The sequence below is a fragment of the Macaca nemestrina genome, chromosome 1 (genome assembly GCF_043159975.1).
Source record: "Macaca nemestrina isolate mMacNem1 chromosome 1, mMacNem.hap1, whole genome shotgun sequence".
Lineage (NCBI taxonomy): Eukaryota > Metazoa > Chordata > Mammalia > Primates > Cercopithecidae > Macaca > Macaca nemestrina.
The window spans coordinates 180,096,344-180,107,512 of record NC_092125.1 but is presented as its reverse complement, the minus strand read 5'-3'; the positions used below and the strand labels follow the sequence as shown (position 1 = coordinate 180,107,512).

The 11,169-nt window shown below is 59.1% G+C and overlaps 1 protein-coding gene across 2 annotated transcripts in view; it reads right to left on the bottom strand.

Moving 5' to 3' along the window:
* Positions 1 to 4,444: 4,444 nt before the first annotated feature.
* Positions 4,445 to 11,169, bottom strand: part of LOC105495086 (GLIS family zinc finger 1) — a 233,185-nt gene continuing 226,460 nt past the window's right edge. For both annotated transcript variants that reach the window (XM_071092726.1, XM_011764269.3), the window contains exons 8-10: positions 8,242 to 8,420; positions 7,520 to 7,687; positions 4,445 to 5,134 (exon numbers count right to left, since the gene is read on the bottom strand). In XM_071092726.1, the coding sequence (XP_070948827.1) occupies positions 4,977 to 5,134; positions 7,520 to 7,687; positions 8,242 to 8,420 (505 nt within the window). In that variant the 3' untranslated portion in view covers positions 4,445 to 4,976. The remainder of the gene's footprint in view (positions 5,135 to 7,519; positions 7,688 to 8,241; positions 8,421 to 11,169) is intronic.

Sequence of the window (11,169 nt, the reverse complement as noted above, 5' to 3'; positions counted from 1 at the left end):
GACAGCTCAGACCCTGCCCTCCTGGGATGGACGTTCTAGCAGGGTCCTCAGCAGCACAGTACCCTCCCAGCAGAGAGGCCTCCGGAGGCCCAAAGCTGCTGTGTCATTCTCCTGACCACCCCTGGTCAGCTGGATTAGGGGACATGGAGAGAGGCTGGAGGGGTGGCAGAAACAGTCTCTTGGGCCCGGGCTTCCTTTCTGTGCAGTGAGTGGGGTGGGGCTGGTGGTCTCAGTGGGCCCTCTCAGCCCTTATGGACTGGGTCCCCTGATAGCTCATGTGGTCCCCAAGGGCCAGCAGAAGCAGGGGGAGTCCCTAGTGGACAGGACCAGAGATGGCGAATCCCAGTGCCCAGCATGGAGGGGACCTGGCCTGGGCACACAGGGCAGAAGGGGACCTAATGCCCATGACCCAAGACCCCGGCAGGGTCAGAGCCTTCCTCCACCCTAGAGGGGGATGGAGGTGAAGAGCCAGAGAGGAGTGGGTAGGGATTGGGGGTCAAGAGAAGGAAGACAGAGAGGACAGAGGGGGACAGAGGAGAGTGGGACAGTGGAGATAGGGAGAAGGACAGGGGAGAGAGGAGAAGGGAGGGACAAGGAGGCAGGGGAGGGATAGGGAAAGAGGAGGGGGAGAGGGACAGGAAGAGAGGGATGGGGGGACAGGGAGAGAGAAAAAGGGGGAGGGACAGGGATAGAGGAAAGGAGGGAGGGAGAGGGAGAGAAGAGAGGGGAGGGGCAGATAGGAGAGGGGAGGGGGCAGATAGAGAAGGTGGGGAGGGACAGAGAGAGGAGCGGGGAGGAGCAGGGAGAGAGGAGAGGGGAGGAGCAGGGAGAGAGGAGAGGGGAGGAGCAGGGAGAGAGGAGAGGGGAGACAGGCAGATAGAGAGGAAGGGGGAGGGACAGAGAGAGGAGAGCAGGGAGGGGGAGGGAGAGAGGAGAGGGGAGGGGGCAGGGAGAGAGGAAGGGGAGAGGGGCAGATAGAGAGGAGGGGGAGGGACAGAGAGAGGAGAGAGGGGAGAGGCAGGGAGAGAGGGGATGGGCAGGGAGAGAGGAGAGGGGGAGGGACAGAGAGAGGAGAGTGGGGATGGGTAGGGAGAAAGGAGAAGGGAGAGGGGCAGGGAGAGAGAGGAGAGGGGAGGGGGCAGATAGAGAGGAGAAGGGGAGCGATAGGGAGAAAGGAGCGGGAAGGGGCAGAAAGAGAGGAGGGGGGAAGGGACAAAGAGAGAGGAGGGGGGGAAGGGACAGAAAGGAGGAGGAGGGACAGAGAGAGAGAGAGAGGAATGGGGAGGGACAGAGGGGGAGGGGAGGGACAGGGAGAGAGAGGGCCCTGATCCCTGATGGAGACAGAGAGATGAAGGCTTCGGGGTGGGGGTGCTCGGCCAATCTAGCTTGAACTTGACAGAGGCCAGGACTGCAGGGATGGCCTGGAGTGGCAGGGCTGGAAGGAGGCCATGGTCTCCTGTCCGTCCTGGGCCCTGCCCCTAGGCTCTGGGTTGGACTCCGGGGCCCCTCAGCAGACAGCCCCTTGGCTCTATAGATCCTGGGGGGTCCTGGGCTCGTGGCCCCCTAGGGGCTCTCTAGGCCCTGTGAGAAATCTCAGCCCCTCCACCTAACCCCACTAGCCCTCCCAGTGTGACAGTGACAGTCATACCTCCTTGCCAATGGTAGGTCTGGGGGTAATCGCCGTGCCCCGCAGTGGCAGTAGCCAGGCTCCCATGCGCTTCGGGCTGCAGGTCAGGGCTTGGGAGGGGCTTTGGTCTGGGTGTTTTTAAAATAAGGGCTGAAGACAGCACTGGGGAGGGAGCTCAGGTCCAGCCCCCGGGGGTCCTGACTGGGAACTGTGGTGCAGTGTTCGCTTTCGATTAGGAGGGAGACCCTGCCGGCGTCGGGGCATCAGGGCAGGGCGTCCTGAGTGTGCCAGGAGGAGTGGGGGCTCAGCGGAGTCCCAGGCAGAAGAGTGAGGAATGGCATTTCCAGATCCCCGTCACCATCACCGCAGTGGCGGGACCCACCCCCCCGCCCTGAGCCCCTCTGTGCCTTCCCCTCCGGCCTACTCGTCTCTCCTCCGTCTAGGCCTCTTTGTTTCTCTGCCTTTGTCTCCTTTTCTCCCTCTCTCTGCTCTCTGAAATTAAATGGGATCCAACTGCCAGCTCCCTGTGTGTTCCCCACTTGCGGCTCAGCCCCTTTCATTATTAACAGAAATAAGTCCTCATGGCGGAGCTTCACGCTGCTTATCTGGAGTGGATTAAGCGCTCACAGTGACATGCAGTATTGATTCCTCCGCATCCCTGTTCAAGGGGTTTTGCCTCGGCCTAATTAGTTCCATAAAATCAGTGGGGGAGGGGATGAGGGGCGAGGGGTCCCTGGGTGGCAGGCAGCAGCCTGATGTGCCGTGTGACAGTGGGTGGGTCCCTGCCTGCTGGGGGCTTGGACTGGGCCACTCTGGGAGGCAGAGGCTGAGAGGCGGTGAGAGCAGGTCGCCCGATTCTGCAAGGGGCAGGACAGTGTGAAGGGTGAAGTTGGAGGCTCTGGAGCCCGATGCCTGGGTTTGAACCCAGTTCTACCACTCACAGGCTGTATCACAGCCTCCCTCTTCTGTGAGGGACAGAAAGAAACTGTCCCTCAGTTTCTTTCCCTCCCTGCCTCCGTCCCGGCTCCCTCCCTCCCTCCCTCCCTCCCAGCTCCCTCTCTCCCTCCCTCCCTCCCTCCCTCCCGGCTCCCTCCCTCCCTCCCTTCCTTCCTTCCTTCCTTCTTCTTTCCTTTTTTTTTTTTTGAGACAGAGTCCCATTCTGTCACCCAGGCTGGAGTGCAGTGGCGCGATCTCAGCTCACTGCAGCCTCTACCTCCTGAGTTCAAGTGACTCTCCCAAGTAGCTGGGATTACAGGCACCCGCCACCACACCACGCCTGGCTAATTTTTTGTATTTCTAGTAGAGACAGGGTTTCACCATGTTGGCCAGGCTGGTCTTGAACTCCTGACCTGATCCACCCGCCTTGGCCTCTCAAAATGCTGGGATTACAGGCATGAGTCACTGCGCTGGGCGCACCGTCCCTCAGTTTCCGTGCCTGTAGGATGGGAGTAAGCAGCAGGGTTTGGCAGAGAAGATGGTCCTTTTCAGCTCAGGGTCGTCAGGAGTTTCCTGAGGGGACCATGCTGCGGTGTGGGCCAGGGTGTCTCCAGTGATTCCCCACTCCCTCCACGCCTGAGCGAGGGAGGAGGGGAGCCGCTCCCAGCCTGGAGTGGGCTGTGTGGAGAGGGCCACTGGACTGGACCGAGACCTTCAGTGGAAGACACAACCACCCAGGGACCCTCCCTCCCATCTCCCTCCCATGCTGGGCTCCTCACTGGCTGGAGCCAGCCCGGAGCCAGAGGGGAGCAGCCCCAAATGCAGCCCCCATGGGTTGGCCCTGGACACAGAGCAGGCAGAGTGCACGTCTGGAGGGGCAGGTAGGACATGGGTGCAAGCACCTCATCAGCAGGCTCCTGGGAGGAGGCGGAGAGCAGATCCCCGGGAAGCCCCACAGGCCAGCATGGCACCACTGCGTCAGTGGCATCGCGGATGAGGGGGAGGACCAGGCACGCATCATGGCTCTGTCGCCATGTGGCTAGGTGTTCACTCTGACCCTCGGTCTCCCTCTCTATAAAGGGGAGACCGAGGGTCTTCTATAAGAGACCCTTCTTTACAGAAGGGGGTTACTGGGCCTTTCATCTGGCTTTGCCTGCCTAAGTCAGCGTGTGGTACAAAGAGGCGGCCCTTTGGTGAGGGTGTGAATGCTGGCTGCCCCTCCTCACCTACAGAGGGGACAAGAAGACCTCTCCCTAGGCTGTTTCTGGGAGCACGGGGAGGGTGGTAAACGTGACCGTCCTTGCATGGTTCCACTCCAGAGGGGATGAGGCAGGAACTTCCCTGGATCTTTGTAGCAGGTGATCAGGGTGACATGGTGAGATGCTGGCCACCATCCAGGTCACCTGCCCAGGCCTGGAGCATGGGCCTGTTCCTCATGCTGGATGCTGGAGGGAGACAGACGGGGGATGGGGACAGACCCACACGAGGCTCGGTCCTCCAGGGTGGGCACAAGGCTCCTGAGACAAAGGCTGCTCTTGGCACCCGGCCTATCTGCAGGGACTGGCCTTTGCCTCTGGCTTTGTGAGGCTGTTTGGGCTCTACCTCCAGCAGGCTTGCCCGGCCCTCCCAGGGTTTTCTCTGTTTGCAGAAGCCCAGACACTAGATTTGAAGCTCGTTCTCCCACCTGCAGAGGAGTCGCTGTAGCAGGCAGGGGCCCAGGTCAGATGGAGCTGGGTCCCAACTGTGGTCTGACTGTGGGGCCCGGGATCTGAAGCCCGTTGCCGCACCCTCCCAGCCTCAGTTTGCCCACCTGTCCATGGGGATAGGCCTACCTCACTGCACAGTCCTGGGACTAACGCTGGTGTCTGTAAGGACCATAGCGCATGGTGGGGGGGCCACGTGCCACTGGTTCCCATCCCTGTGGTCAGAACCCAGGGCCTGAGCTGGTTTCCATGTGGCCTCCCTAGCCCTGAACACCCGGCTCTGTCACCCTCCTCTAAGGCTCTCCTGGTCCCAGCCTCTGGGCTGAATCACAACGCAGAATCAGGCCCTCACATCTCCTTTCCAGTTTTTAATGTTTTTCTTGTAAAACCAAAAATATAAAACTGGCAGGGGAATGGAAAACAAGTTCTGCATATTTTATATACACGAGGTCTGTGATTTCAAAACCACTGTGGGGAGGAATGGGAAGACGCAATTGAGGGAATGTTACAGGGCCACGGATCCTGGCGGGCACCTCTGTGTGCCCAGCGCGGGCTCGGATGGTGGCTCCCTGGCAGCGCTGGGTGGTGTGGCAGCACTGGCTTCCTTGGGTCTTGGCCTGGCACTCCCGCTGGCACGGAGGGTGGGAGCGGCAGCAGGTGGCAAGGTGGCATCTGCAGTGCTGGACGGGCAGGCGCATGTGGGGGCTCCTTCAGGTGTCTGTGTAGATGGAGGGGATGTGGCCCAGGCAGTGGTCAAAGGCTCCATTGGGGAAGAAGCCACAGTCCTCGGGGCCGCTGGACACCACAGGTTCAGATGGCTGCTGTGGCAGCGCTGTGGGGCATGAGGCCTCAGCCAGGGCCTCATATCCTGGGAGTGGGTGGGAAAGGGTCAGTGCTGGAGGCAGCAGGGGCCGTGCCTGCTCATGCTTCCCAGTTCCCAGGCCCCACCCCACCTGCCCAGGGTCCCCGCTCACAGTGTCCCGTCGGTGGGGCCTGGTTGGAGCCCCCAACTTTTCCAAATGGGGGAGCTGGTGGCTGGGGTGGGGTGAGGGCTTGGGAGGCACCCTGGGCCTAGCATACCCAGGGGGCCCAGGGCAGCTGGGGAGACAGGCACAGGGCTGACACCCTGGGGAGACAGGCAGCTGAGGGGACAGGCACAGGTCCATCACCCGGGCTGGGCTGTGGGGCAGAATGTGGGGGAAGGAGAGGGGTAGGGTAGGAGCAGCTCAGCCCTTGCCCTCAGGGGCTGGTCCCCTCCTGGTAGAAGGACCGGCTCAGCCCCACCCTTTCAGCTGCATCCCCGAACCAGACTCAAGAAACCCAAAGAAGGGCACCAGCATTTACTGGGCACTTAGTAAGTACTCATTTCAGCTTGCTTCGCTTCGGCTCTACAACACTCCCATGCGGTGGATGCACTATCCTCCCTGTTCTATAGCTGAGAAGGCAGGCACAGAGGCCAGGATGCTTGCCTAAGGTCAGTGTGAGTAAGGAGGGGAGCTGGGATTAAATCCAGGTCCGTCTGGCTCCAGAGATACCTGGCTCTTCCACTGGACATGCTGTCTCCAGGGTGAGGCCACCACTCAGAGGCTCTTGACTTGGGAGGGGCGGGAGGGGGCATCTTCTCCAGCCCCTGCCCTAAAGGCCTGCCAATGAGCTGCTGTCACGCGTTTGTGTGGCCTAAGACAGGTGAGCCTCAGTCTATGCAGTGGGGTTGGGCTGAACTGTTCTGAGGCCTGCAGCCCCTGAAGCTTGTCAGTCTGAATTGAATGCTCTGTGCTCTGTGTGTGATTTTTGCTTGACCAGGGAGGTGTGGGCAGAAGGCCGCTAAGCAGGCCTGCAGTGGACACTGGGGAGAGGGGAGGCTAAAAGAACCTCCCCTGGCCGGTGTAGGGGCGGGGCGTGGAAGCTGCCTCCCGCTCCATTCAGAGCTCTTCATTCTAAGCCTTGCTGCTCAGCTGAGAAATCCCATGTGGGCTGGATCAGGGTGGGGAGGACAAGATGGGGAGAGCCCACAGTGCTGGGCACCTCAATTCGGGTATACACAGACACAGAGCACCCATCTTCCATGTGGGCCCCATGTCACGCAGGGGGACATGCACATACGTCTAACTGGCATGGACACGGCATATGTTTACCCACAGGCCTGTGGGCACGGTCCTCAAACACAGGTGCACACGTGCACACAAGCACGCGTCTGTGGCAACGGCCATGAGTTATGGGGTGGGTGACATGATGTGCACACAGACGGGGTGCACGGACATCTGCATAAACCTGGGGTAACACATGTGTGCGGACACAAGAGTGCAGCCCTGCCAGCTCCTGACACTCACGGAGTGCACGCTGCCCAGAGCCACCTGTGCCAGTCCTGCAAGCACGGGCACACACAGACACCTGGCACGGGTGCAGGTGTGTGGACATGGACCCACAGGGTGGTATGTACCCAGCTGAGGCCTCAGCGCTTGTCCCTATATGCCTGTCCCTCCACCCTCCCGCTCACGCTTATGCAATCAAAGCTGCCCCAAAAGCTGACATGCCTCTTGCGGGGGGTCTCAGGTTCCCCTTTGTTGGAGCCCCGGAAACCTGTTAGACCTGGGCCCCAAGGCTGTTTTGAGGGTGGGTCTCAGCTCCAGGAATTCAGGGAGGGTCTAGCCCCTCCCTTCTGATGCCCCTGCTCTGACTAGGCCTGCCCCGCTGATCTGAGCCCGGTTCCGCCTGGGCTGTGGGCACCCTCCCCCTCCCCGGGCTTCTCTAGCCAAGCCTGGGGCAGAGCTGGGGAGGCCCAGGGCCCTGCAGGGCAGTACCAGGTACCAATGCAGGGAAGGAACAGCACAACCTCTAGGCTCTGTCCCCACCTAGTCTCCTCTGCTGCCAAAGGGAGACCAGGATTTGTTCATTCCCTGCTACATCCCCAGGGTCTGCAGCTATGCCTGGCACACAGTAGGTGCTCAGTAAATAAAGAGAAGCAGTAATTAAACCATGAGCTCCCAGTCCGATTCTTCAGAAACCTGTCAGCATTAGACACACATAAGGCTCGCAAAGCTGTGGAAGGAGCATGCACTTTCCAGTCAGGCAGGTACAGACAGTTCTGCAGGGTCCCGGGACCTCTCTGAGCCTCTACTTCCCCCTCTGTAAAGTGGGGATGGCCCCACCACAGAAGCATCCAAAGACTGCAGGACAGTGTGTATGCAGCACCCAGCACAGGGCTGAGCCTTGGCAGGTGCCCAGGACCAGGGGCCACGCAGGCAGGGCTCACCTGTGGCAGGCAAGGGCGTGCTAAGGCTGTGGTAGCCATTGGGCCGCAGGGGGTTGAAACCATGGGTCTCCCCGACCAGTCCGTCCCCGCCGGCTGCTGGTTCGGCCATCCGGTAGCAGTCGCCATAGGGGAAGCAACTCTGGATGGAGTGGAAACTGCCCTGGTAACCTGCAGATTGGGGGTGGCAGGGGCCGTGTTCACAAAGGAGAAGTGCCCAGGGCAGGGAGGGGAACATCCTTGCCGCACGCTGCACCTCCCGTGTTGTCCTGTCCAGGCATTGTGGGTGTGAGAGAGAGAGAGGAGGCCCAGGGCGTAAAGGTGCAGGAGGCTGGGGCATTCTCAGCTCTGCCCTGCAGGGAGGGGAGGGCAGGCGAGGGGTGGCTGAGATGGTCTCACGTGGCTGCTCCTGAGTGACCCATGGCTGATGCCTACTCCCTCCACTCTCGCGCTCACTCCTGCTCACTGGCCTCTCCTCGGGGCAGTGGGCCTTTGCCGCCTTGCCCGGAACACGCTCTTCCTCACTCTCAGAACCAGTTTTCTCCAGGCCATGCCCCCAGCTGGGCCTCTTATGTCCCGTCTCCCAGCTTCTCTCAGCCCCCAGTGCCCAGTCAGTCATTCTCCGAGAACCTGCCTCCCCGACTAGGCCGCTGTCTCCTCGTTGCTCTGGGGTCTCTGAGTGGGAATCGGGGGTTATACGGAGCGGGCCCCTGGCCAGAGCTTACCTTGTGGGCTGGGCAGAGGCGGGGGTGGAGGGCTCTGGAAGGGTGGGTAGGACGGCTTGCTGGGGAGTGTGGAGAAGGGCTGGCCCCCAGGAGAATGGCTCTGAGAGGACGGGGGCAACGGCGGTGGCCCGAGCCCCTTCGGGGGGCTGACTATGGGTGAGAGGAGGCCGGGCCCCAACCTGGAGAGAACAGAGATGCCCATCAGCAGGCAGGGGTGTGGAGGGTGGGGGCCAGAGGCAGGGCTGCTGTGGCTTACTCCCCTCCAGCAACGGGGAGCCCACTCACCACTGACCTGCTCCGACTTACAATAGTTAGAAGAGGAGCTTTTATTTTTGGTCATGTTCAAGCCAAACTTTTCAATCCTGTAAGCTTTGGAGTCTGGTATTTAGGAGAGTCAGCAAAGATCTGGGTAAGAGGCACAACCTTTCCAGCTTAGAGAACTGTGTTCGCACCCCTCATTGCTCTCACTGGCCAACTATTTTGGGCAAGTTGCTTAATATCTCTGAGCCTTGGTTTCCTGGAAGGACTGCTAGCTCATCACCGGGCACGCTGCAGCGTTCATTACCTGCTGGGTGCCTGGCTCTCTGCCTCGTGCATGCCACTCTGGCCACCTGGATGAGGAGCCCTGGAGCAGCCCATGGCACTCACAGTCAGCATCCACTGAGCCCCTGACTTGCTCCAGGCCCCGGGAGACAGGTGTTCTTGTGTCCTTTTTGCAGACCAGAAAACCAAGGCTCAGAGAGGTTTGCCCAAGTTACTCCCAGCCACACAGCACTGACCTCAGGGGTTACAGTGAGGGTGACATTAAAGCAATGTAGACAAAGTGTGATGTCCGATACATTCTTAGCCACTCCATCAATCATCATCATCATTATGAAGAGGAAGGAAAGAAAAACTAGCAAGTCGGTCCCAAGGCCAAGTTGGCATTTTTTTTTCCTGCACAGTGTACTCTAAGGAACCGTCTCCTGTTTCCAACCCTGGCCATCTCTCCTCCACTTGCACACCTCCTGCGATGGGGGGTTCACCAGTTGCCTTCATACAGGGCCTGAGGGATGCAGGCTCTAGACTGTGCACTGTGGAAGCTCATGTTCTGAAACAAGACTGCAGAGGCTGACAGCGGCACAGGTGCCCTGAGCCCAGCCCTGCTCGGGGGCCCGCTACCTGGACTGCAGGCCAGGTTTCCTTCTCACGCTACCTTCCTAAGTCCCTGGGCCCCGTTCACAGGGGCTAAAATGACTTTGGGTTCAATGGCTTGAGGGCTCTGGGGACAAGGCTGAAGGCTCACAGCTTGTAAAGCATTTATGTGCATGGCAGAAAGAGGGAGACAGTGAGAGCTCAGAGTCCCCATTTTCTTGTCTGGATTTGTGGCTTGCTGGACCATCCACATAAAAATACACAGCGAATTCAATGTCACAGCTCCAGGTGACCTCATGACCCTTGCCCGCCCTCTGAGACACCAAGTGTTAACAGATCAGTGCCTCTCTGAAGGAAGCAGGGCTATCTGGAAATGGGGAAAGTGGATTTGGAGAGAGGCTGGTGTCTCCGCATCTGTGCCATGCCAAGTTCCTCTCTGCCCCTCGAACGTTGGCAGCCCCTCAACTGCCCCTCCAGTCTGCTGTCGTCATCCACATGTGTGGGGCCCCCGTGACTGTGAGCTCTCTGAGGACAGGCGAAGCACGGCCTTGGTGCTGGGTCCCTGGCCCAGCCACTAACACACTGTTGGATCCCTGTCACTGTTTTAAGTTCATGAGCCAAATCCTCATCACACCTCCAGGAATAAATTATCATTATCGTCATTATTTTTAGGCCTGTCTTATGGGGTGATCCAGTGGGACAGCGTCCTCCTCTATGCACTAGGAACTGTGGACAGCTGTGCACAAGCTGTGTGTTCTTATGACCAGTTCTCCTGGCTGAAGCTGGGCCAGGGCCTGGCCCGGGAGTAGTTCCTCCTTCCTGCAGGCTTGCTGTGTGGTGGCTGCCTTATCCCCATCCCATCTGGGCACCCACAACTCAGCCCTCCCCTGGTTTCCTAGAGCCCCCGTAGGGAGCGCCAGGTCTTGGTCCTTCTCGGTCACCCGGTGCCCAGCGCTGGGCCTGGCACACAGCGAACAACCGATGACACTAATAAATGACTTTCTGAATTTCTCAACTACGAACCCCAGAGATTAACGACATTGCAGGATTAAGATGAACCAGATATGAAGGGGAAAAAACATGCGTTTTCAAAAGTTTGTTTTTCCTGTCTCCCTCCACCATAAATTCACGTTTGCCACCTTCACAGCCAGTGAAATTGAACAGAACACAACTCTGTCCACAGCAGACGTGACGCCTGAGGCTGTGCTGCTCTACCTGAGCTCTTTAAAAGGCAAAAAACATCTTTTGGAGCTCCTCCTCTGAGTCATGCAAATGATTCCTAAATCAAATATTTTTGCTTCAACTGGAACCTATAAAAATTAATATAAAACCTCACTGGCCTGGCAGACCGAGGGCTTCATACCTCGCACAAGGCTGGGAAAAAAAAAATACCCTATTCGGCGTCTTCTCTGAGCCAGGGTAAATAAATTTGGTCATGAAGTCAGGCCCTCTTAGCATATTTTCGAGTGAATCAGATAATTCTGTCAAGCTATTTAAACGTCCCAGCAAACCACTGGGGAGCCACGAGTGGCCGTTCCTTGTTGACTTTGGCAGGAAGTGGAGGCTGAAGGCCCTTTCCCCACTCTCTTCTCAGGGGATGAAAAAAGAAACCCATTCACGCTGGGCCTGGGCCTGGTGTCAGGCACGAGGATGCTTCTCTCCTGCAGCTGGACCCGAGGCTCCTACCCGCAGGCAGGGGTGGGCAGGCGGGGGTCCCGTCTTGTCATCACTCTGCTTCTCGCTGCAGAATTCTTGACGGGCACTTGCGCAGGCGGCAGGCAGGTGATGAATGAG